The sequence below is a fragment of the Betta splendens genome, chromosome 6, assembly GCF_900634795.4.
Source record: "Betta splendens chromosome 6, fBetSpl5.4, whole genome shotgun sequence".
NCBI classification, from domain to species: Eukaryota; Metazoa; Chordata; class Actinopteri; order Anabantiformes; family Osphronemidae; genus Betta; species Betta splendens.
This window is the reverse complement of record NC_040886.2, coordinates 11,470,936-11,496,511: the sequence shown is the minus strand read 5'-3', so window position 1 is coordinate 11,496,511 and position 25,576 is coordinate 11,470,936. Positions and strand designations below refer to the sequence as shown.

The following is a 25,576-nucleotide window of genomic DNA, read 5'->3' as shown; positions in this document are numbered from 1 at the left end:
GAGGCTCTCTCATCCGCGTCACTTTGCCTTTCACACAGTACAGACACTGTCAAGCACAAATATCCATCTCCCGTTGTCCTAATAGTGATCGTCTAAGTCGTCGGTCGCATTTTCTTCCCAAACGTGTTACAGCGATCCCTTCCTGATTGCATTAGGACTTGGAGAAGCGATGAGGATTATCCGCCTCCGGAAGCTGCCCCTACTGCTCCCGGTGAGGACACCAGCTTTATGTGGGCTTGTGCTGCCTTCACGGCAGCCTCGTACTTCCTAGCTCCAACGGGCCATCTGTTATTATGTCGTTAAAATTTTGTTGTTTTCAATTGGGTTGGAGGCGTGAAGGCATGTTTTTTGTGGCGTGTGTTTACTCGTGTGTAGCGAGGTTACTGGCTTTTTGTGTGCTTGTATCGAGATGTTCTTTATAGTAAAGAAATAATGAACATTTACTCAGTGACAACCACCTACCTGCCAGGACCTTTTACAAGATTAGATAGATAGAAAAAAAACTACCAAATGCACCTTCTCCATTCACATTCAAGTTGTTTACCTATTTGAAAATAGATGTGCATTATTTTTGCAAACAGCTGGCCATGCACGTTACCATTCCTAAAGCGTCAAATCTAAAAATGCTCTTTACTTTGTAGTTTCAGTTGAACAGTATATGATCACAGTGTCAGACCACTGTGATCTCTCCCAACACTTCCACTTCCAACAGCACCTGAAGGCAGCGGTTGACCGCCTCCCCATGGGCTGTAGCAGACAGTCTTCCAAGAGCAGCACACTCCGGGGTCACGACCACAGATTCCAGGAAAAAATATTCGCCACGGAAGATGGTAATAATCATGTAATTGATATGTGACAGCTATTCGGTAAATCTGAATTCATAAAGCAAACAGCTGAACCTTTGTTTTTGGTCACCTCTTATATAGACATGATCACGTGATGCTGATCTGCATAGTCTTACAGAACAGGGGTCAAATTGTACTCCTAACCAGGCATAAACCTGTGGATCCCACTTTTACCTGAACCTGGACACAGAGGGCAGTCTGTGTGCCTGTGTCTGCTGTGGTGCTGGCTGTATTTCTGTACATCTACCACAGGGGGGCTGCCTCACTGTGCTCCTATCTGTAATGGCCAGTGTGGTTTTGTCAAAGCCCAGCAGATGGCAGCAAGAAATAATACAGAGCCTGCACTTCCCTTCAATGCACAGGTCAGTGTTTAGCATTTCTGGATCTAGAACCTCATGTGTGTGGAATATTAGGACTTTAGACATAGAAGGCAAGTGACAAACATACTGTCCTCCAGCCGGAAGCGCAGTGTAAGGGACTGTATAATAGCTACATCTTAATTTAGCGGAGACATTTATTACTTTAATCAAGTTCATTTCAGTGATAAACAAAGAATGGAGTTAAGCGGCTGGTCACATTAATTCTTCATTAATTTTATTCTTCAGTTTCAACTCACTACCTAAAAAACGTTCCCACCAGACTAAGAGCGCACACATAGTTTAGTCATGACAATCAGTCAGAAATATGCTACTCCTCCTCCTTCAAACAACACAAACATGAAGAGCTGCTTCACTGTCTAATCTCTACTGAACAGCAGAACCACACCTGTATACAGAAGCAGTGGCCACACCAAGAATAAACTTAGGAAGAGGCAGACTGTGTTCTTAGTTAAGCTTTAATTTGCAATGCAACACTAGATGTGGGGTGTTTGCAACATCTGAAATCCAACACCCACGAATGCAATCCAGCCTGCTGCTCAGTCTGCACTCTATGACTGGTCCTGCAGCTTATGACACAGGTCCTTATAGTGACGCCTTCAATTTAGAACAATGTCGTAGCATAAACAACATAACTAAACCGGCAGAGGCATTTATTTCCGTTAAAAAGGTGAAAAAAAGACTCAGGTATCGTTTTTAGTTAGACTCCACCATCCTGAAATGTACCCAACCAGTCTGTCAACACAGGGCTGTTTTCACTTCACTGGGTTGAATATGCAGCGCTCTAGCTGTGGACTCCTGTTGCTAGGCAGAGGATCTTTTTAAAGCAATCTTCCCCTGTGCAACCAGCCGCTCATTGGTCTGAGATGGGGGTGGAGAACCTGCCACAGGCTCCACAGACTGTCCAACAACACTGCACCGCCTGGCAGCCAACTTTCATGTTCCCGTTTAATATCTCTTATTATTAGTTTTAGCTCTGGTGGTATTCATTTATTTGGTGGCACAGTTTTACCACAGGTTGGGTGCAACGTTATACTGTCCCTATGAGAAGTTAACTCATATTGTAAAGGTATTTTAAAGAATCCTCCATTCCAGATATGTTATTTTGTTACATTTCCACAGAAGAAAGCCCATCTCACCCCAGAATGGATGTGCACCAAGACCTCGCTCTCTGTTGTTTCGAAATGGTGGCCTGAACTGTGCAAATATACCACAAACCAAGTCCAAGGCCTCAACTATGGTGTCTGAATATGATATGTATTAACAAGTTATTGATGATTTATTAACAGGTGCCAACTTGCAATACACTGGTTCTCAGGGTCCTCATGGAGAAAAGGTCCAGGAAGGAGGCGTGCTTTATAATGTTTATTAAAAGTCAGAATAGAGATAAGGTCTTATATGCTCTGATAAGAAAAAAGCTGAGCAATAACCATTAAAACAGTACAAGGGAAAACTGTTTCTGCTCTGTAACAACCACAAATAATTAAGGTTTCATATAAAATGCTATAATGCAACTGTACCATGTACAGTAAATGGATTCATGTGAAATATGACACAAAGGCACATTAAAATGGAAGTCGTTGATGTTATAGGTCAACCGGTCGTTTATTTTGGTTTCGACCTCGTGTATAAGTACGTAAAGCTGGCTCTGAACGCGTTGAGTAGAGGGGCTTTAATCCGACGCCGGCCGTTGGCTGCTGCCGCTGCTAGATGGAGCTGGAGAGGAAGTGGCGCTTACGTCGCGAGCGAAGTGGGCAGAGCCGCAGAAGGATATGAGCGCAGGCGGAGGCAGGGAGGAGGACACACGCAGCGGAGGACGGCGGAGAGCGCGGAGCGCGGAGCGCGGCACGATGCGGCCCGGAGAGCCAGCGAGACGGCGAAAACGGCCCGAAAATGCGGCGTCGGCCGGGGCGGGTGACGGCGGATAGACGCGGCCCGGACTATGGGTAAGAACCTCCGAGTGATCCTACGTTAATAGCGGGAAAATGCGGCTCGGGCTGTTTGGCAAAATGGAGGCGCAACGACAGTGAGACGCAGTGTTGTAAAAAAATGGCTCTGGTCCGTGGCGACACCCGAAGAAAACGGCCTGTGCTGCGTAAAACGCATTTATTTGTGCTTTAGCTGATGGGATCTGCATGTTTGCTCGCTCTGTGTCGACGTAACCCAGTTCACATTTGGATCGGAACATTTGTTCGCGACCTGTTCGGCGTTATTTCAACCTACGCATTTAAAATGTGCTTTGTCCTTGAAAGGGCAAATGCCCTCGTTTGAATTTACTCGACGAAAACGACTAAAAATAAGCAAGTGTGGGGTTTGAAAAACACCTTAATGGAATTGATGGATGTAAACACAACAGGTTTGAGCAGAATTTTTTATTTTTTAGTTTATTCCTTTTTTGAGGGTTTTCTTCGAATTGTAAAACCAAAAAATAGTCAAAAAACCTATTTTTTTTCACATTGCCCTACCACAAAGTGTACAAGTGTAGTTTGTGAGACAGTTTATTAGATTAGGTGTTTAAAACATATTTTAAAATACTTTAGATTTATTGTGGCAAGTTTAAAAACGTTTAAAATACCACATTTGTTGTAAATATCTACATTATAGACATAATCTATAAACTATACTCGATTTCTTTATCAAAATGAGGTTCTGTATGTTATAAAACTCAAGATATACTTCGAAATACAAATAGGGTGTTGGCTTTTAACCCTTTGAGATACTGAATAGACAAGTATTTTAAATGCCTACGTCAGTTTTTTTTTTTCATCTTGTATTACATCTGTAAGGCATGTAAAGAAGGATATTTATGTTATGTTAGAAACACCACTACAAGTATGAATATGAGAAAACAATATAACTGGATTCAAATAAATAATAAAAAATAAAATTTAATCACTGTCTCACGAACAACGTTGCTGATTTCCACACAGAAAAGGCCAATACTATACAGATTAATACTGATGATATACACTCTTATTAAAATAGATATTTGCGCCTTAAACTATGTAGTGAAATCCCAAGAATTCGAATGACCTATAATACGTTAAATGTCCTCCAAGCCATTTTTACTACGTTATTACTACTCAAAGCGATTTCAGTTACATTTTGAGCCATGAAGACATGAACGACATAAACATTTTCCCAATTACTTATTTAGGCGTGTTATGTTAAGACTTATTTATTTATAAGTGTAATATGTTAATCAACAATAAAATGTTCTTGAAAATCTCTTTAATACCAAAGGTCTATTTAAGTCTGCCTTTTCAGTTTACGCCAGTAAATAGTAATGTTAATTGTGACTACAGAAGCTGATTTGAAAATGTTTTGTAATTTTTTAGGTCTTCCTCTCGGTGTATCACAATTTGCATCAAAGAAGAAAGGTTCTTGCCTGACTTTCGTTAAAAGGTAGGTTTTTGCGATGTCCATTTCAGCACAATTTTTTGCCGTTATCGTAACCGCTATCTTTACTGCCATATTTCTGTTGCCAGTAGGGTGCGCTATTTTTACCTTCTTCTCAAAATGTTTGTTTTTCTATTTCAAAGGGTTGATATTTAGCCACAATGGAGCCGTAACCTGAAGAAATTGGGCAGTTTGCACTGCAACAGGGCTTTGTAAGTATAATTTTTAACACTGATGCAGAACATGCCTTACATAGCATACATGCTTAAATCTTTTTAAATAATGATCTTTTTACCAACCACCTAAACATAAACGAATAAAAGGTATAGGAGACAATGCTAAACCTTTGGCCTGTCGTAGTTTATTTTTTCAGTCATATCTAAAGATATGCTAGTTCTGCCCCCTAGTGTTAAATTTGGTCAGGACACATCGTCAAATTTCTTGACTTACAAAAGACACTTATCAGTAAAAAAAAGTTACATTTCGTGGCGAACTCAACTATGTGAACCATAGTTTGGTTCACATAGTTGTGCGAACTCAACTGCTATAATATTCAGTTTTGAGGTAAAGAGAAGTAGCTTTAAACCAATCTTGTAATACTAGAATACATAAGTCAAGCAGACCAATGTTTCAATTTAGAAATTGTTTTAGTTCATTTCTCTCCACCTGTTGAAAACCTAGAGATAAAGTAATAGCTGTAAATTAGACTTTTGTCAGTTTAGCTGATATCTAAAGATTGGAAGTGTATTCACATTCATTGGCAACTGTGAGCTTCTGTTTCTAATTGGTGAGGTAAATCAATCAAATTATGTCAAACAACTTGATTGTGGATCACAAGATATGTGATCATGATGTTTGTTATTAAAAGATTCAAGTATGCTTAGATTCTTTCAAATTTAAGTGTAATCAGCTTTTCCCTTCTGCTTTTTCCACTTTGAGAGACTAAAGTCTTCTCTTTACGGTTTTACTCAACTAGAACACCTAGCAATAGCCTATTTCTCACATTCACTCCAGAGTAGCTCTTCTAAATGGTATCTGGACGTTGCATTGAGTTGTTGTTAAACACATGCTCCCATAATTACGACCATGCTCTTTAATTTGTCTTTTCACATTTTACACGGTAACCTTAGAATTATTAACAAAGTAGTAGTATACATGGTCATGCAGGTTCTAGTAAACATCGTTGATGCACCCACTCACTGCAACAAGTTCTCAACAGAAACCCCTACATGTGATTTCATAATGTGTTGGAGCACAGCCATGTCATGTCTGTACAGGACCTCTCAGGGGTTCTGTGCAGCTTATCTGGTTAGTGTCCTGAAACGTTCAGAATTCATGTGTCAAAAGGACGTCAACTTGTACTTGTAGTATGAAACATAAAGCTGTGGACTTGCAGTACACTTATTATTATTTGCTCATGACATATGGGCAAAAAACTTTGGGCATAATGTGCCGATATTCCAAGTTTGAATGTATTTTTGTAAATTAGCAAATTGGCAGCATTTGGACAAATGGCTCTTTTGCTAACCCGTAAAAGGCGCTTAACTCATTTGGCTAACCAAGAATGCAGTTTAAGTTGTGGGCTGTAGGTGGCAATATTTGATGTTAGAATTTTGCCATTACACTTGAACAGTGTGTTTGACAAGTTTTATCCATATTGATGCTTATGCCACTTTTTCCTAAGGTGTGATTTTTAGCCAGTCTGAGTCTGATAAGTCAGGTTAAATAGTTGTGCTAATTATGTAACATAGCATTGTCTTTTGGCAAAAAAAACCTTTATAGATGCACCAATATGTAGTCTTTGGTAGAATGACCGTAAACTGACTGCTTACCTGTTATGATCATTATATACACAAGTCAGACTTATTATAAATAGCCATTTGGAATCTAAAATACAATATAATTGGCTAAATGTAGATATTTACATTACTTTGTACAAATTATGTTGATATACCAAGTCACGTTAAGCCCGTCATGTTTATGCTTTACCTTTTCTCCTAATTAGAGAACAAGCAAATCATTTGTTGAAAGTAATTTTAAGGCAGGAAACCAAACCCCATTAAGTTAAATCTATACTGATTAGTACTTACAAGACACATAAAATGCAAAGACTCAAATGCATCAAACCACTTAAATCCATCTGATTAGCGTTGCCCACTAAATTGCTTCTTGTGTGGCTTAATTGTGTGGATAAATGTATTTATGGCTGTCATTCATAGTTATATTTCTCCTCCACAGCACAGGCTGGAGTGGTGTTGAATTAGAAGAAAAAGAAGACAGCTCTGTAAGTTTATAATGTTTGACCTATGTCTATGTAAAATTTGCCTTAAGAGACTATGCTCTTTTAGATATCTAAAGGTGTCAGGGAGAACTTCTATCTTAAGGTGGCTTCTACAATATTTACTGCTGCCATTAACATTTCATTATAACAAAATTTCTAGATGTTACCAGTTTCTGTGGATAAACATAGTTTTTAGTATTACTTTTTGTTGTTTCATAATTCTTGATATTTGCTAATTTTATTGTTGACTAGTTTTTTTTTGCTGGCAGAATGTGAACACGTTAATTTCCTCCTTATAGGCACTTTAAGAGAAATTTAGTTTATTCCATAGATTTGCTATATATCATTTAAATTGTTTGATAGAAAAATATGCATATTGTTTTACTTTAAAGCTATTTAAGTTTTTTTGAGATGTCCTATTTTAGGTGCAAGAAAATTACTATTGTTTTCAAGGATTGTTATTTTTCTTTTTTTATGATTGACTATTATTGGCAATATGTTTAAGTTTGTCTTTGTTCTGGTAATACTTATGTCTTCTATCCTGAAGCTCACATGTTGGTTTTTTTAGTTTTTATATTGTTTCTTTGGGGGGAATAACACTTTGCACTATTGCATAGTTAAGAATTGCGCTAACTATAGGCTCATCATGCCCCTAGTGGTCAGATGATTTAGCCGTTAAATTAGTGTTTGTGACTTAGTTTTCATTTTTGCGTATTATTTTAGATTTACCAATCAATTGACAATTTTGAAGCCCTACAAAATTTTACCAAACTTCAGTATGATTACAGCGCAGTTGCACATCTCATTAAGTAACATTCACTCAAGTTTTGTGGTAGTTCCGAATATATTTTAAGTGTTGCCGAATGAGTTGCATTGCATATGTTGGTTGTTAGGAAAAGAAAAATAAGCGAATTACTCTAAAAGTGGTTTACAAATCAGTTTGCGCCCCATACTTTATGACACCTTTTATAACATAAATATCAGCCATAACGTGTACAACACTACTGCGAACTCGCGCAATGTTAGCTAACACAACTAAAAGCTAGTTGCATATGATGATGCTAACTAAAACTTAATCTAGATTAGCATGTCTTCTAAATCATTTCAGATGCACTGTGGGCTTACGATTTTTCCCTTTTTTTTTATCCTATCAAGACTCCATTCAACTGGATATTGCTGACGTGGAGACTACGTTGTTTAACGTGAAGATGACAAGTGATTTGGCAGTTAGCCGAATTTTGACAAGATGATGATTCTAACTGGACGTTTTAAGCCCGGGACTTTCGTTTTTTTTTATACCAGCATGGACACTGGAACACCTGGCTGTCTAGTGGACTCGTTAAATTACACTTTCTTGTTTTTGGGAAACGCAAACACGCTGTTGTACATTTGATATATACAAATGCTGTTTTTAATAAAGTGTATGTCCTCGTATTTTTCCCTGGCTTTGTTTTATTAGTTATTTAAACACAGATGATTTGGTCGAATATTTGGATAAGGCTAACTTCATGAAGCACAGGATTTGGTTCGTTATTACAGCAGATGTATTAGATTTGTATTGATAAAGGTCTTCACGTAATCTGTACGCTTGTACACTCGTCCTAATCTTTGTAGTAGGTTGATAAAAAAGAAGAAATCTTTTCTTTGTGTTGCCTTTTAGGTGAAAAGTGCCACCTTGGTTTGGTCAGCTGAACCAGTATTACTGGAAAAGTCTTGACTATGAAAGGGTTAAGAACACACACACTTGTGTATTAGCAGCCTGAGTTTTGGTCTGAACAGAAATGGTTTCCAAAGGCTCTAAAATGGCTCCTGCTTGTCCTTCTTCCTGTCTGAGCAGGAAGTGATGCAATTGGTGCAACGTAAAATATATTCACGTTTGCAACCTCACAGTACTGTACACTTTCATCAAGTGTGAGTAAAGCTGTGAGTAAAGCTTTCTCTGTCAGGCGTGTGTCCTGGGGTTCAGGATACATGTAAGTTTATATCAAAGCAAGATTTAAACATAATAAAAGGGGAGGGACTTAGACATCACCTGAGTGTGGGGTAAATGGAAATAACGTCAATCAAAGGCACAGCTTTCAGAGCTAGGAAGGAGCTCTAGATGGCGGCTGAGCCTTGGGAAGGGTGCCATGGGCTTCGAAAGACCGCTGTGTCGCTTGTTTTTCCACCTGCATCGCGTGCATTTGGGTCATATTGAGAGGCCGTAGTCGTGCGCTCGGCGTTTCGAGGGGATTCTAGCCGTTTTTGGCGTGTTTTGGGGCCGATTTGTCGAGCGGAAGGCGCCGTCTGTGCTGGGAGAGCGCTCGTCGTTGTTTTCCATACTGAGCTCCGGCAGCCATGGCGCGCCTCCATTTTTAGAGCTGCTCGCCTCTGTCGCTCAGCGTCTGACACTAGATGAAGACCGCAAAGGCCTAGTCGCCTTTCCAAACTACTGCCTTTTGTAATTTATTGTTAAATTGTTATTTTGACAGTATTTTATTTTTATTCGGTTCGGGTTAATATTTAAATATACAGCGAACGTGGAATCTAATAGTCCGTTTATAGGCTACCTGCTTTCTTCACATTGAATCGGTATGTTTACATCATCTATTCTATAATTTTATGATTTTCTTATTTCTAAATCTTATTTTCCCTTTCCTTCATCTGATGACGCAGTTACAATTAATTGCATGCGGCTGGATCCGAGCACTATAATGAAAGACGTGTTTGTTATTTACATTATTCTGACAGCATCTGTCATTTTCCCTTATTATATGTAGGTATTCTGTTTAAACTAAGCAGCCAGGTCTTTGGATTTAATGCGTTTTTCTCCACTCGTGTCGCACCGCCTGGGTTTTGACTGCCACCTGAGCAAAGGCAATCTAGTGGGACTTGTGATAGCTCATGCCTCCTCTAACTTTTTGACAGTAAATACCTGGACAAACGATTATCCTATCAGAGATTTATAGGATACTGCGATGATGAAGAATAAAAGTAAAAAACAAGAGGATGAAGGATCGACACAAAGCAATGCCTCAAGGTATGAGCCTTCTACTTTTTTTTACCTTTCTCATTTCTTCTTTGATTGTTTACATTGTCAGGCTTGGTTGATCACCTGTGTATACATTTCCGACGTGGTTTTAAAGACCTGCACCGATGTCATGAATGACCTTGCTATTGTTTAATAGCCACACCCTGATTTTTCCAAGCATTTCTTGCACCCAATAATGAGGTTTCAGGCCTATGTTAAGACATCATAGCCAACAAGATGTATGTGTTAGACCACAGGAAACTCAGCTGTCCTGTATTATGCTTTAAATGGGTTTCTCACATGTTTAATGTCCTTTCTCTATACTGTAACACGACCTTGTCTTAGTAGTTGGTACTGCATTGCACCATTTTTATCAACCTTGTTTTATTTTTATTTACTTCACAAATATTTACTGTTTTGGCATAACTCATGGTCAGTGGCTTGTAGATGTGTTAAACTTTACTCATGCCTTATCTGACATGAAGCCAACCTGCATGAAGGCTGCAGTTTTTCTTTTTATTTCAATCCATATTTTTAACTTGAAACTGTACTTGAGGTTTTCCCTGGTTCTATGCAGTATGACTTGGTTTATAACGAATTGTTTTCATCATCAAATCAACCATTAACCTCCGGGTTTTGAATGCCATGTAAATATTTGTCTTGTTTTTAGATGACTAGTAAAACTTAAAACTACTTGACTTCTGTGTATTATGAAGTTATGTCAGTGTTCACATGCTTTTGTGTCATTGTTTCAATCATTATGTTTCTATATATTTACTAGGAAGGTACTTAACTTATTTGGAATTGGCTTTTTGAACTGACACACATTTTATCCATGTGATTGAAATAATAATTATAGGAAGTACTAAATGCTTTCACTTGGTAATGCAGTAATACATTTTATCCACATAAATGCATCTTTATAATACAATTAGTATGATTCAATATAAGGTTAAGCCACTTTTGTAATTATATTGGAAGTACAGGGATTAATGTTATTCAAAGCATCTGTTTTTGAACAGGCCTGATGCTTTTGAATGTGTCAGTTTGTATTACTTGTCAGGTAGATTATACAGGGCAGTAGGCTGGACACTTTTATGTGATAAAGTTTTAAAAAAGTGTTACACTATTGTCTGTGTTTCTTATTATAGAGTATTTGACATTCACAGGTGTGTACTTGTCATTCTGAGGCCTCTAAATCTACAAATTCGTGGAAATCCACTTTGCTCAATAAAGATGATTTGCAAAACTAATATCAGATCATTTTTATGGTGTCAGGACAAAACAGGTTTGTGGAAACACCTTAAGTCGTACATCATTTTTAAAAGGATGTTTGTACGTACTGAACCAATGCTTCATCCCAGCTTTAGGTTCATAAGATTGAGCTGCTGCCATGTTTCACCCAATAATGCAGCATTCTCTCAGCACATCATGTTGTACATGACAATGCAAAGGGTGTTTGGATGTTAAACGTGGGCAAGCACCCACAGCATTCTACTGACTCCACTGCAGCAGGTTACATCACACTTGTAGTTTTTCGTGTGATCTAGTGGCAGCCATTTTAGTACTTTAAGTTGAGAGGAATATGTCATCTGCTGCTGGTAAGGGTCAAGCTTTTCGTGCCACAGTGATCACTGTGTGACACACAGACCAGCAGAATGAACAACATACAGTCAGGTGACGCCATGTAACATTATCCCCCAGTAAAGTGCTTTACACCTGTTTTCCAGAGTCACAAAATGGCCCTGGCTTTGTGTGCCCAGCTTGCTTACTTATCTGTATTAAAACTTAGCTCAGAACTACACGGAGGAGGAACAGGAAGAACTGAGACATTAGAAAGCCTGCACACAGCGCCACCATAGGTCAGTTTCCCTCCTAGTAACATGTCAGCCAATAGGAATTCGAGTTTTTGTCTTGGTCCCACCCCGGTGTGACCTCACTTAAAGCGGAAGGAGCCTTGCACGTCTGATTTTGGTCAGTGAAGCAGTGAAATGAAAGTAACATCAAAGACACTTGTTGTTTTTGGTGTGACCTGAATAATCACAATATAATGATGGTAATAATAATAGTTGTTATTACTAATACTACTACTATTCACATTGTAACTGTTACGAATGCAAAAAGTATACAGAACTGATTATTATTTTAATGTTTAATGTGCTGTCAGTTTTTTCAAACTTAGGTTTCTAGGTTAAGTTTCTTTCATATCACCTAATAGATGATTAACAAAGTGTATTTTTTCTTTATCTTATCTCAAAAACGTATGCAAACTGATTCCTATGAGGCAGTGATTTTTCCGGATTTAATCCAAATGGATTTAGCGCCCTCATGTGTCCAAATACGGTACAACATGCAGAGAAGGCCAGACGGGAGGTCAGCGTGCAGATCAAGATCCTTTATTCAAGATGACACAGATCAGTCAAGTCACTGACGTGTCTAAATAAGCTATATTGTACCGCCTGCAAAAGAAGCATGAAGCAGGTGCTCTAAACCATAGAACATTTCAGACTTTGTCAAAATGTTTGACACAAACTTCTCATAGTTTTGTTATTGTTTAATAATATTACGACCTTTTATTTTAAGCTTCATGAGGATATGACTTGAATGCATTCTCTTGTGATTCTTTTTTTATAGGGGTAATATCTATTTGCTCCAGTCTTTTTGTTTGAAGCAGGTCTGTGAACTCTGGTTTTTGTCTATGCTTTGAATTTTGTTTGATTTTAGATAAGAATCTCAATCTAGCCATATAAATAAAACTGGCTTCTCTGTTTCAAAGTTTTTATCAAAGTGAACAAAGCCTTTCACAACTATCTACTCAATTTTTTCTCACCTTGTTATTGGCAATTTCTTTAGTATAATATAAGGATTGTCTCTGCAGTTTTTTCGAAACATAAAAAGAATCTTCTTTTCCCTGTAGCAATTCAGCCTCGGAAGAATCCAACCACTCGGCATCAGAGTCGGGGAGTCAGTCAGAGAGCGAGCGTGGCAGCGAGAGGAGACGATCCCACAACTCTGAGTCAAACAGCTCGTCAGAGTCAGAAAGTCACTCGGAGTCAGGGAGCGAGTCTGCAGAGTCCAAATCACAACAAACCACATCAGAAGTCAAAGACAAGCCAGTTAGAAAGAAGGAGCGACTGGCAGATGTGAAGAAGGTAAAGGTCACAGAGTTCTCGAGTTCTCCTGAAGCATGTGAAGGTTCCAGGCCTTTAATAAGAGATTGCAATAATCCTAATTCTCAATATAAATCAAGTTAAATACATTAAAAATTAATTATTGGATACCAATAGGTTTGACAAATTCTTACCATCTAATTCTAAGCTGTAATTAATGTTACAATTATATTTGGGCACAAAAGAGCTGCTTCTGTATTATTGTAAACTAGACATGAGACTAAGCTGGTTTTGGAAAATTCAGGGGCGATTGGTGCACATAGTCATTTGACATTTGTCGTGATAATGTCATGTTTTACAGATGTGGGAGGAGCATCCAGATGTTTACGGGGTGAGGCGGTCAAATCGCAGTAGGCAGGAGCCGGCTCGTTTAAACATTGGTGCTGGGGTAAGCAATAAAGACAAGTCAACGTGCAGCACGTCAGAGTGGCGCACACACCGCCATCTAGTGGACGTTCTTTGTAAGCGCTGCTGTACTTATTCCTGTGTTGACTGTGTTTCAGGGGAGCAGTGACTCCGAGAGTGAAAGTCCCAAGAGGAAAACGTCTCGTGCTAAAAAAAAGGAGTAAGTATGAAGATTGTGGACGACCTTGCAGGATTTTTTGTTGCCATTTCATTTATTTCATAGTTCACATTAAAGCTTCACATTAAATTGTATTTCTTTTAAATTTTTACTTTTAAATGTTCAGACACCTTTTGTAACACGGTTCATGTCTGTGTCCCTTTGTTCCCAGTGTGTGTTCATGTTAGAATTCCTATCTTTTTTTTTAAATGGGTATCTGTTTGGCCTAGACCTTTCAGCCAGCCAGGTGATATTTCTATATGAAATTTGGCTTATCCCTGATCAGATTGGGTTCATGTTAAACACCCAGTGGCCTAAATCAATTTGAAATTTGAATTTGGTTAAAGCTCTCATAGGGCTTGAGGGTGAACTTGTGGCATTTTTTTGTTGTAAGAAATTTCTGGAAAGATGATGACTCAAATGATGACGAGGAAGAGGAGGAGGAGGAGTCTTCCGAGAGTACAGACAGTGAGCAGGAAGAGAAAAAAATTAGATCCAGACGACTTCCTGCTAGAAGGTAAGAGTGTAGTAAGACCTGGCCATCAGACAGCTACCCAACAGTCATCTCTGAATCATTCTACATTGTATGAGCAGTTTGTTGATGATAAACTTTGTTTCTAATTTGGTGAAAAATAATGTTTTGCATCAAGATATATCTGTTTTTTGGCTTTCACTGGGTGTTGGCTGCTGTTTATCAGAGACCAAACCATATTGTGCCAACTCTCCAGGTTATTAGTTCATAATCACTTCAGTGGTTGCATGTTTGTGTGCTTAACTGTGTGTGTTACAGGCCTCAGAGCAAATCAACAACCGTCAAAAAGCAGCTGTCTCAAAAAGGGAGGAAGGCCAGGAAACCGGAGTCGTCGCCTGAAGAAGATGACGATGATGAAGACGATGATGACGATGATGACGACGATGAGGAAGACACTCCAAAGAGACAGACTCGCAGAAGGGGAGCCACCAAAGTCAAAAGGTGGAATTTTCGAAGCGTTAATTTTTTCCTTTCAGGGATTTGAATTTATTTCTTGACTGATTTGTCACCAATCTTTGTATTTACTAAGTATTTACTTGATGTCTGTTGCGATTCAGCTATAAAGAGGATCAACATGACTTTGAAACGGACTCCGATGACCTCATCGAAATGACAGGAGACGCGGGTGAGGAGCAGCAGGACGATGACAGCGAAACAATCGAGAAGGTGATGGACACCAGAACAGGCAAAAAAGGAGGTGATTCATTTTAACCTGTCTTGTTTAGGTTTTTAAGTTGTCTCACTAGTCACAACTATGTTCTGTTTACATATAAGTGTGTGTGTGTAGATATATTTTTGTACAATCATAGACTAAAACACATTTATTTCTCGCAGCCAATGGGGCTTCAACCACTGTATACGCTGTGGAGGAAAACGGCGACCCATCCGAAGGCTTTGACCCTAAAAGCGATGAAGGGGAGATTCAGTATCTGATCAAGTGGAAGGGCTGGTCCTACATCCATAACACATGGGAGAGCGTAGAGTCTCTGACACAGCAGAAAGTCAAGGGTCTCAAAAAGCTCGACAACTACATAAAGAAAATGGACGAACTTAATTCATGGTGAGGACGTGGTGAGGAGATTTCATTGGCAGACGCCATCTTTACCTTTGTTTCCTAACTGACTCTGTCCTTATTTGTAGGTTGAGGAGGGCGTCTCCCGAGGACATTGAGTTTCATAACTGCCAACAGGAGCTCATTTGTGACTTGAACAAACAGTTTCAAATTGTTGAACGAATCATCGGTAAGATGGCGCGTTCTTAACGGTTTATGCAGGATAATTAAACTCTACACTTGTATGTAAATCCTTAGTTTTACTCTGTCTTTTATTAACAGCAACAAAAACAGGGAAGACTCCAGGAACTTCTGACTTTCCTTGTAAGTCTTTATTTTTATATCATTCTGTTGTCTTGTATTTATTAATATTGTCCTGTTTAGGCCTTTTTGCTTCCTGTCTCAATTGCAATATTTTTTTTCTCTGGCCAGCTCACAGTCATAAGACACCATCCTCCAATGAGCCAGAGTATCTATGCAAGTGGATGGGGTTACCCTATTCTGAGTGCAGCTGGGAAGATGGAGCCCTGGTGAGGAAAAAGTTCCAGCACTGCATCGACAGCTTCCTGAACCGAAACTCCAGCAAAACGGTGCCGTCTAAAGACTGCAAGGTAACGGCAGGGACGACGCAGTAGACAGAAGGAAGCTGCCGGGAGGCGACGCTGCTAATCGCTCTGGTATTTCAGGTGTTAAAGCAAAGGCCGAGGTTTGTTGCTCTGAAGAAACAACCGTCTTATATTGGAGATGAGATCCTGGAGCTGAGAGATTATCAGCTGGATGGGCTGAACTGGTTGGCTCACTCCTGGTGCAGGTACAAATCTGTTTATTGATGTCTGCGTCATCTCATTTAAAGCTAAGCATTCTTCGTGCTTTAATCTTTTGCCGCTGCTCCTCAGGTGCAATAGTGTTATCCTCGCTGATGAGATGGGACTGGGTAAAACCATCCAGACCATCTCCTTCCTGTCCTACCTGTTCCACCAGCATCAGCTCTACGGCCCCTTTTTACTGGTGGTGCCTCTGTCCACGCTCACCTCCTGGCAAAGGGAGTTTGCCACCTGGGCCCCAGACATGAATGTGGTGGTGTACCTTGGTGATGTCATGAGCAGGAAAACAGTAGGTCTAATCAGTCTGGATTTATTTTTGATTAAAGTTTTAAGCAGAGTTGGTCACAGCAGCCTGCTTCTATTTTACGTAGATCCGTGACTATGAGTGGGTGAACCATCAAACCAAAAGAATTCGTTTCAATGCACTATTAACCACCTATGAGATTCTGCTTAAAGATAAGGTAGGTGGAAATACAAGTGTTTCCAGAATATTTTTATCTAAAGTTTTTTGTTAAAAGACTCTATCCCAACATCTGTGTCCAGGGTGTACTTGGGAACATTAACTGGGCATTCCTGGGAGTGGATGAAGCTCACAGGCTGAAAAATGATGACTCCCTGCTGTATAAGTCATTAATGGAGTTCAGGTCCAACCACAGGCTCCTCATTACTGGCACTCCTCTGCAGAACTCCCTTAAAGAGCTCTGGTCGCTGTTGCACTTCCTTATGCCTGACAAGTACGTCCTGGTTAATAACTTTGTATTGGTCTGAGCAAACGCAGGTGAATGTGCCTCAGCTTGTAATTGAACATGAGGTGAACACACGGCTTCTCTGCTGTGTGTTACAGGTTTGATTCCTGGGAGGATTTCGAGGATGAACATGGGAAAGGAAGGGAAAACGGTTATCAGAGTCTGCACAAAGTCCTTGAGCCCTTTCTTCTCCGACGCGTCAAGAAAGATGTGGAAAAATCTCTGCCTGCCAAAGTGGAGCAGATCCTCCGTGTAGATATGTCGGCGCAACAGAAACAATTTTACAAGTAAGCCTTTATTTCTTCTGTCGTTGCATCTCTGTCACACAAACGACTTGTACAAAATTTGCATTTCTTCTCCTGTTAACTTGAGTCTTTTCTGAATTTTCTTCCAGGTGGATTTTAACAAGGAATTACAAAGCTCTTGCTAAAGGCACCCGAGGCAGCTCCGCCGGCTTCCTGAACATCGTTATGGAGCTGAAAAAGTGCTGCAACCACAGTCTCCTCATTAAACAGCCTGAGGAGGGAGACGGTGAATCGCAACTGGAACGCCTGCAGGTAAGTCTGGCCCCGAAGCTGCTTTGTAGCTCGGAGCAGTACCTCCGGAAGACGTCTTCTTCTGTTAAACTGTAACTCCAGTAGGTCCCAGCAGACACCTCAGCGTATTCGTCTAACTCCTTGTTTTTATACGTCACAGAGTGTAGTGAGGGGCAGCGGGAAGCTGGTGCTGCTGGACAAGCTGCTGACTAGACTCCGAGAAAGAGGTAACCGGGTGTTGATCTTCTCCCAGATGGTCAGGATGTTGGATATTCTGGCCGAGTACCTCGCTATGAAGCACTACCCGTTCCAGGTAAGATTCACTGAGACCTGGGTTGAACTCAGTCGTCACCTAAAGATGATGATGAGATTTGTTGTTGAAGCAGAATATGTGATGGAATGTAAAGCCGGATGATGCACTAGTGTTTTCATGAAAGAGTAGATTATAACCATGTATGTACAGTTAACAATCCAACTTCCACCATGTTCCATAACCAACATTTTCTAGTACGTCTGTATCGGCAATATCCCCAGAAACTGTATTTCTGCCAAATTAACAGAGTCAGACTTCAGTTTCTAACTGGTGCCTTTATTGTGAAGGGGCTTCTGGGCTGGTTCTGTCAGGCAGTTTGATTCAGATAAGGATCAGATGTCAGTGTTGTTGCACACACACTCTGCCAAGCTGAGAGTTTATGCGGTTATTTATATCTAGTTATTTTCTGCTGAAGACCAACTGGGCTCCTGCAGGTCACTCAACACAGGATTGTTTTTGCTGACTTAATCTTTGCAGTAGACTGTTGTGATCGGTCTGAGCATATAGACGGGCTATAACAGCACAGTCATGCTAAGGTTAATGTAGGTGGCTTCCCAGGAAAGCGCCAAGTTAAATCTGGTTTCCTCTCTCCTCTTCAGCGACTGGACGGTTCCATAAAGGGAGAAATCCGAAAGCAAGCACTTGACCACTTTAATGCAGAGGGCTCAGAGGTTTGTGTATTTACATTTCTGTTTTCTGTTTTTTTTTATATTCATAGAACAGCTAAATCCTGCTAACTGATACTAACAACTCACTAACAACAATTGCTACTAGTATTGAAAGTATTGTCAGTATCACAAGGTAGACTTGTTTTGAATGCAGTAGTAAATGTTCAGCAAGTGTGTTAGCATTAGATACTGATAGTGATCTCTTGCATTGTATTGTTAAGCAGTCTGATCTCATTTATGAGATTAACTGTTTACCTATTTAGTTTTTTTTTCTTACTCAGAATGCAATGAATATTTTTCTCAAGTTTGCTGTTTGCTTTGTATTGCATCTGTTTTCTAGGACTTTTGTTTCCTGTTGTCCACCAGAGCTGGAGGTTTGGGCATTAACTTGGCCTCAGCAGACACTGTGGTCATCTTTGACTCAGACTGGAATCCTCAGAACGACCTGCAGGCACAAGCCAGAGCTCACAGGATCGGCCAGAAAAAACAGGTTGACTGTGACTCAGATTCACGGGTCCTGTTTTTTTTAATATGCCGCAAGTAAGGTTGTTGTATTAAAAACATATTTATGCTTTTACCTAAAAGGTGAATATATACCGACTGGTCACTAAAGGAACCGTGGAGGAGGACATCATTGAGAGGGCTAAGAAAAAGATGGTTTTGGACCATCTGGTCATTCAGAGAATGGACACCACCGGCCGGACTGTGTTAGACAGCAACTCAGGAAACACAAAGTGAGAAGGCAGAGTTGATTGAATGCGATGGATTATTGATTTTATTTAAAGTTGATGCACTGAGACCATCTGTATGGGCAACACTGCCACTCTTTTCACAGTTCAAACCCATTTAATAAAGAAGAACTTACCGCTATTCTCAAGTTTGGTGCAGAGGAACTTTTTAAGGAGGCAGAAGGAGAAGAGTCTGAACCACAGGTGCCACAGTCGGCAATCCTACATTTAATGACCATGATGATTCTGTACATTTAAAATTAAACCAGCATTCCTTTTGTAGGAGATGGATATTGATGAAATCCTGAGGTTGGCTGAGACAAGAGAAAGTGACCAGGGCTCCAGTGCTACAGATGAACTTCTGTCTCAGTTCAAGGTCTGTGCAAGTTTGAGTTGTTAAATCGCAGTTCAGTTTCTAAAGACCATGATCTAAAAGATAATGTCAGGCCTTTGGTTCAAGTGTCTCTCTTTCTTGGCATCTTGGCCCCAGGTGGCCAATTTCTCCAGCATGGAAGAGAGCGCTCCAGAGTTGGAGGAGAAACCCGTGCGCGAATGGGACGATATCATCCCTGAGGAGCAGAGACGGAAAATTGAGGAGGAGGAGAAACAGCGGGAGATGGAGGACATCTTCATGCTGCCCAGAAGCAGGAGCTCTAACAAGAGGGTAGGAGCAGATTTTACACTAAATATTTTCCCAGCTCTGGTCCTTTTTTCTTTTCTTTTTTAAACTTGTGCTTTGTGTCTTGTGTCTTTCAGGCTCAGGCTAATGACAGTGACAGCGATGTAGGCTCAAAGCTGAAGCACCGCTCCTCAGGCTCTGAGAGCGATACGGACGACACTGATGATGACAAGAAGCCAAAGAAGAGAGGCAGACCTCGAGCACGCAAAAACAATGTGGAGGGTTTCACTGATGCAGAGATCCGCAGGTATCGTGTCAGAGAGGGTCTGTCTTTACAGAACAGTCATATTTTTACAGCTGTCGTTTCCTGACCAAAGGTCTTTATACTCAATATCAACAACAGGTTCATTAAAGCATACAAGAAATTTGGATCTCCACTTGAAAGGTATGCATAACTTGCAGCAAGAGTCATTTCATGTCTGATCTCTTGACCATACATGACAGAATAAGTCCAGAGCGCTTTTCTGTGTCCAGGTTAGAGGCGATCGCCAGAGACTCTGAGCTGGTGGACAAATCTATAGCAGACCTGAAGAGACTGGGTGAGCTCATTCACACGAGCTGTGTGGCTGCAGTGCAGGAACATGAGGAACAACTTAAAGAGAACCCAGTTGAAGGTACATTATTGTTGTAGTTGTTGTTTCTCCTAAATTCTTTCAGATTATGTCAGAGAACAACTGCAACTTTTTATTATTCCAGCCAAAGGTCCTGGGAAACGGAGAGGCATCAATATCAAGATCTCGGGGGTGCAGGTCAATGCTAAGTCTATCATTCAGCATGAAGAAGAGTTTGAGCCGCTGCACAAAGCAGTGCCCTCGAACCCTGCTGAGAGAAACAAGTGAGCTACTGCTACATATAGAACGGAGAGTGTGATGAAGACGCAATGTTCATGATTGAATGGATGGACAACACTGTTTCCCACAGGTTCCAGCTGACATGCAGAGTGAAGGTCGCTCATTTTGATGTGGACTGGGACCTGCAGGATGACGTTCAGCTCCTGCTTGGCATCTATGAACACGGCTTCGGCAACTGGGACCTGATCAAGACAGACTCTGAGCTTAAACTGGCTGATAAGGTAGACCTTAATTTGGATTGTCAAATAAATTGCTATTAAAAAAAAACTGATTTGCCACTATTAGCACTTTAAACGTGCTAGATTTAAATATTAACATACTTTCCACCCAGATTCTCCCAGATGACCCAAGCAAGAAGCCCCAGGGCAAGCAGCTGCAGGCGAGAGCTGAGTATCTTCTCAAGCTTCTGAAAAAAGAACAAGACACCACTGACATGTCAAAAACAGGGGAAGAGGTATGCTTGTATCAGTCAGAGGAACCGTGTCCGTACTGGTTTCATGTTGATTTCCTTATGATGTACATACTTTGCTCATGAGAGGTTGTCCCTTCAGGTCAAACTGAAGAAGAGGAAGCCTCGGGTGAAAAAGGAGAACAAAATTCTCAAAGATGAGCACGGCAACGAGATCTCATCCCCGCGCCTGTCTGACAACCCCTCGGAGGAGGGCGAGGTCAAGGTACAGTAAGTCTTCTAGTATGGGAGCCCCATGTTACAACAGACCGGGCCTATGAGGAGCAGTTAGTGTTTCTGCGACAGCTTCATGTGTGGTGCAGCGTGTTTAAGAGCGGCTAAGTCGTTTTCTAATTTTCTTTGGGTGCAGATGAAATTGATTTTAAAAAGCAGCAAAGCCTTTTACAATGTCAGAGCTTGTGCTAAACGCAATGCTTTAAAAGAAGAGCGTGAGCATTAAGTATTTAAATACATGATGTTGTTTTGAAGTTCGCCACATTCCAGGGAATAAATTTAACCCAAGACTATTAATCAGAGCCTGCAAAACAGGAAATTACAGAGAAACCTCTGCAACACTTAACAGCAGTGTAATTCAATCTGATTTATACTTTGTAATAATAATAGTGCGTTTATCCTGTTGCTTAGTTTGCATTTTTCCCTCTCGTGTTTGTGCAGGATGATGGAACAGAGAAGTCCCCCAGCAAGAAGAGACAAAAGAAAAAGGATAACAAGGAGAACAAAGAAAAACAAGGAACTCCTAAAAAGGAGAAGGGCGGGGACAAAGACAAGAGGGGCGCAAAGCCCCGGAAAGAAAAGGTACTTATGACCCCAACGTCTGAGCTTTACATAAAAAACAAGCGTGCTTCAAACATCTTAAACAAATATCAGTATGGTGTTGACATTCAACATGTAGTGAGGAGAGTGGCCACAGAATGTATCATATCCTCATTATGAGACGTGTGGTCATTGTCTTGTCTGGTGTTTTTTGTCTCTCAGGCTAAAGGAGCCAAAGGGAAAAAGACTCAAGGTCCAGTGCACATTACAGCAGGGTCTGAGCCCGTTCCCATTGAAGGAAAGGAGGATGATGAGCTTGACCAGGAGACTTTCAGTATTGTGAGTTTTTTTTTCTCCCTATTAATTCTTGTGCAAAGATTAATCCAGTTTGAGCGCTGACGTTAAGAGGAGCATGACTTGTGCAAGCTGAGGTCTTTCTTTCTATTAATGGCTACACGAGTATTTCACTTATCAGTCTTATTGTGTGTGTGCTCAGTGTAAGGAGCGCATGAGGCCGGTGAAAAAGGCCCTGAAGCAGCTGGATAAACCAGATGAGGGTTTGTCTGACCAGGAGCAGCTCCAGCACACACGCACATGTCTGCTGAAGATCGGAGACCGAATCACAGAGTGCCTTAAATCCTACAGTGACCCTGAACATGTCAAAATTTGGCGAAGGTCAGGCGACTACATTTGATGTGTGTAGCATTTAATCGGATCTTCACCTGTTTGGTAAACTTCTCTTTGCTTTGTTTTTTGACAGGAACCTCTGGATTTTCGTGTCCAAGTTCACAGAGTTTGATGCCAGGAAGCTCCACAAGCTTTACAAAATGGCACAGAAGAAGCGGTCACACGAAGAAGAGGCAAGTTGCTCAGGTTGTTGATGCTCGATTTAAGTGAACGTGGTCTCTTCCGGATACCGTCAGTGTTGGTTCTGTGACTTTTTCAGAAGGAGCAGAAGAAAAAGGATGATTCTGGGAAGGGAAAGTCTTTTAGACCAGAACCCTCGGCTTCCAGTAGAGACTCCACTGGGGCACAGCTATCCTCTAAACCTATGTCTCACTCGGGTCAACAAGGCTCCCATGGACACCACAGAGAACCATACAACGCAGTTAACAAGCGACACTCTGGAAATGACGGTAGCGAGGAGGTTTTTAAATTATTGTTTATACTGTCAACGTTAAGGAAATTCAACCATTGGACAATCACTATGTTGTGTTACAGACCGAGGGGACTGGCAGAGGGACCGGAAGTACGGTTACCCCGGCAACAGCAACCAGTCATGGCAGGGAGACCGACATCACCCATATGACCCACATCGCTACAAGGATCACTATGGCGATAGACGTCCGTACGGGGACACGTACCGCAGCTCGGGTGGCTATCGCAACAACACGTCCCCTCGAAAAAGGCCTTATGAGCAGTACAGCAACGACCGGGACCACAGGGGCCACAGACCCTATTACGACAGGTAAGGTGTTCAGATAACAACATTTTTTGATTATTATTTAGCGAAAGAGAGATTAGGAGGTCATCACTTTGGTTAAAAGAACTGTTCCTGATGCTGTCAGGCATCTGGACCCCAAAAGAAGACGTCCCGATGACTTCCGCTCCAACTACCACGCGGGACGTGAAGGCCCTCTTCAGGACTTCAGGAGGATGCCCGACCACAGGCCGGCGGGTCCGCCCGGGCCGGACCACTACGGCAGGCCCTTCCATCCAGACAAACCTCCACCACTGCTGGACCCGCGCTCCCCGCAGGCTCAGAAGTCTCCCCAGGACTCCCGGTCCCCGCTTGAGCGCCCCGTGGATCCAAACGCCGCGATCGACCCGAACTGGAACAGGAAAGCATAAAAGCTGCCAGTGCTCGCTGAGAAACTGATCTGGGTGTTTTTGCCCAGAGCCGAAGCCACATGCTGCTGACGGACAAGTCTGGCCTCGCCAATCATAAGCTCAGTTGGAAAGGGAATCAACACGTACCCTCTTTACCAGCAAAACCAAACTATTTTGCTTTTCTCCCCAGTGACTGTTCCCTCCTGTCATCTCCTGTCATGTTGGAAATGAACTAAAGCACGCATCTTTATTTAAGTGAATTAACTTAAATAGTCGATGTTGGTAAAACTTACTGAATGCTTTATGGATGCTTAGTCCCATGGACTATTATCTAAGGAGGACTTGAACACATGAACTGATGACTGATCTTTATCCTAAAAGTGCCTGAAGGTTTTGGCCTTTTGAATGGAAAATGTATGGGATGATTCCCAAAAGAACCATGACATGGACATTAATGTTATCTTTTTTTTTTTTTGAATCTTTGAGTCATGCAAATGATGTCATTGGAAGATTTCAGTACAAGAGAATGTGTAACGTGTTATCGTCTGCACCTTTGAAGCGTTAATCATGAACATGTAGCTGATGTTATCGCCATGTGGGTTTGAACGGCGGAATGATGGGGCAACGCACATGTTCTGGAATGAAATTTGAATGATCAGTCGAGCCAGTGTGTTTCTACAGCAGTCCGTGGAAAGGTGGTTTTAACAAAATGAGATTGTTGTGTACAAATCCTCGTTATTTCTGGAATCATGTAGGCGCATACATCACTGCAACCTCCTGCTTCAGTCACTTTAACCACTTTCCTCTGAGCAGGCCCAGTGAAAAGATGCTTTGAAAGCAGTATTTATTGCAGCTCATTGTGCAAAGGTTCATAACACTATGATTTGGAACAATCCTTTGTTTTTGCTTTGAAGTATTATTATAGTTCAGATTGATACTGCAGCGTACTTTCATTACTGTTCTTTCTATCTTTGCATAGAAAGTGGTGTTGATGCTGGTTGAGGGTTCAGGAAGTCGGTGACCTTTCATCAGTTTTCACCTTTGCTCACTCGTTTCTTGTGCCAAGCCTAGTCCTGCTCTGATCCCAAGTTGTTTTTGTTCGCTTCTCCATTTGTGCCTTATTTATGTACATGTTATTATCATGGTCAGTACTGTGGGCTAGGACAGGTGGGACGTAGTATTAACAGCTGCAGTTGAAGGAAATCGGGCTAAATCGAGTGACAATTTGTGAAGGGACCACGTGTGCTGGTGATTTGTCATGTGGTTCTGTGATTTGAGGGGAAAATCCAAACCTTGGAATAAGGAATCATGCGTGTGTTTCGTTCGGGGCTGGACTGTCACCGCCAACAGCCAGCACATCTTTTCCTCCACCTTAAGCAAGTCATAGTTCATGTATTACAATGTTCTTCAAATCTAAATATGTTCTTTAAGTCGGAATAATTTATATTTGTGACAAAACCACTCATGAGAACTGTGCTGTACATATGTTTGGACATATGTAATAAACTTTGTTACATAAAATGTCTGCTGAAACATCTATCTACCTTCCATTGATCCTTTCTATGTAAGACAACATACACAATAAAAAATCTATTATTTCATATCTAACTTATTGTAAAAATGTCTAATTGTAGAGCTATTCTAGATGTGTGTATACGGGTGCAGTAACATTTGATGAGTCCTAATTATGACATGTCTAAAAAGCTGTAATGAGCCTTTGGGAGTCGGCCATTGGCTAATTTAATTGTTGAAGGACTTGGCTGTAGTCTCCCTACATTAGTTATTCTCAACATTTTTACAGAAGATCCAGTACGAGGTTGTTCCTTCCCAATGTTTAGTCTCCTTTCAATAATTGATCAGTCTGCTCACCATGTCTTTACACTAGGGGGCAGTCCGACACTGCACATTATGGCAAGACCACAAGGAGATTTTTCAAAAAATGCTCTCACAGT

At 41.0% G+C, this 25,576-nt stretch overlaps 1 protein-coding gene across 6 annotated transcripts; it reads left to right on the top strand.

Moving 5' to 3' along the window:
• The first annotated feature begins 74 nt into the window (after positions 1 to 74).
• chd2 (chromodomain helicase DNA binding protein 2) lies at positions 75 to 25,161 on the top strand. Of its 6 annotated transcripts, XM_055509594.1 has the most exons (44): positions 75 to 211; positions 713 to 830; positions 2,933 to 3,168; positions 4,561 to 4,627; positions 4,765 to 4,833; positions 6,860 to 6,905; positions 8,058 to 9,921; positions 12,830 to 13,064; positions 13,384 to 13,470; positions 13,586 to 13,647; positions 14,039 to 14,161; positions 14,435 to 14,617; positions 14,734 to 14,873; positions 15,011 to 15,236; positions 15,317 to 15,417; positions 15,510 to 15,551; positions 15,660 to 15,838; positions 15,914 to 16,038; positions 16,124 to 16,340; positions 16,423 to 16,512; positions 16,595 to 16,785; positions 16,896 to 17,084; positions 17,192 to 17,354; positions 17,494 to 17,646; positions 18,246 to 18,317; positions 18,655 to 18,804; positions 18,900 to 19,048; positions 19,150 to 19,246; positions 19,326 to 19,418; positions 19,533 to 19,706; positions 19,799 to 19,968; positions 20,065 to 20,106; positions 20,196 to 20,335; positions 20,418 to 20,556; positions 20,643 to 20,793; positions 20,904 to 21,026; positions 21,124 to 21,246; positions 21,696 to 21,836; positions 22,017 to 22,133; positions 22,291 to 22,469; positions 22,555 to 22,654; positions 22,741 to 22,930; positions 23,016 to 23,262; positions 23,363 to 25,161. In XM_055509594.1, the coding sequence occupies exons 7-44, from the start codon at positions 9,860 to 9,862 to the stop codon at positions 23,643 to 23,645; spliced, it is 5,448 nt and encodes a 1,815-aa protein (XP_055365569.1). In that variant the 5' UTR covers positions 75 to 211; positions 713 to 830; positions 2,933 to 3,168; positions 4,561 to 4,627; positions 4,765 to 4,833; positions 6,860 to 6,905; positions 8,058 to 9,859; the 3' UTR covers positions 23,646 to 25,161. The 6 variants fall into 6 exon arrangements, with proteins under 6 accessions (XP_055365569.1, XP_029008568.1, XP_055365568.1 ...); XM_029152734.3 differs by lacking the exons at positions 75 to 211; positions 713 to 830 and having other exon boundaries at positions 1,242 to 3,168; positions 8,058 to 9,473; positions 9,810 to 9,921; XM_029152735.3 differs by lacking the exons at positions 75 to 211; positions 713 to 830 and having other exon boundaries at positions 1,237 to 3,168; positions 8,011 to 9,921.
• The last annotated feature ends 415 nt before the right edge of the window (positions 25,162 to 25,576 follow it).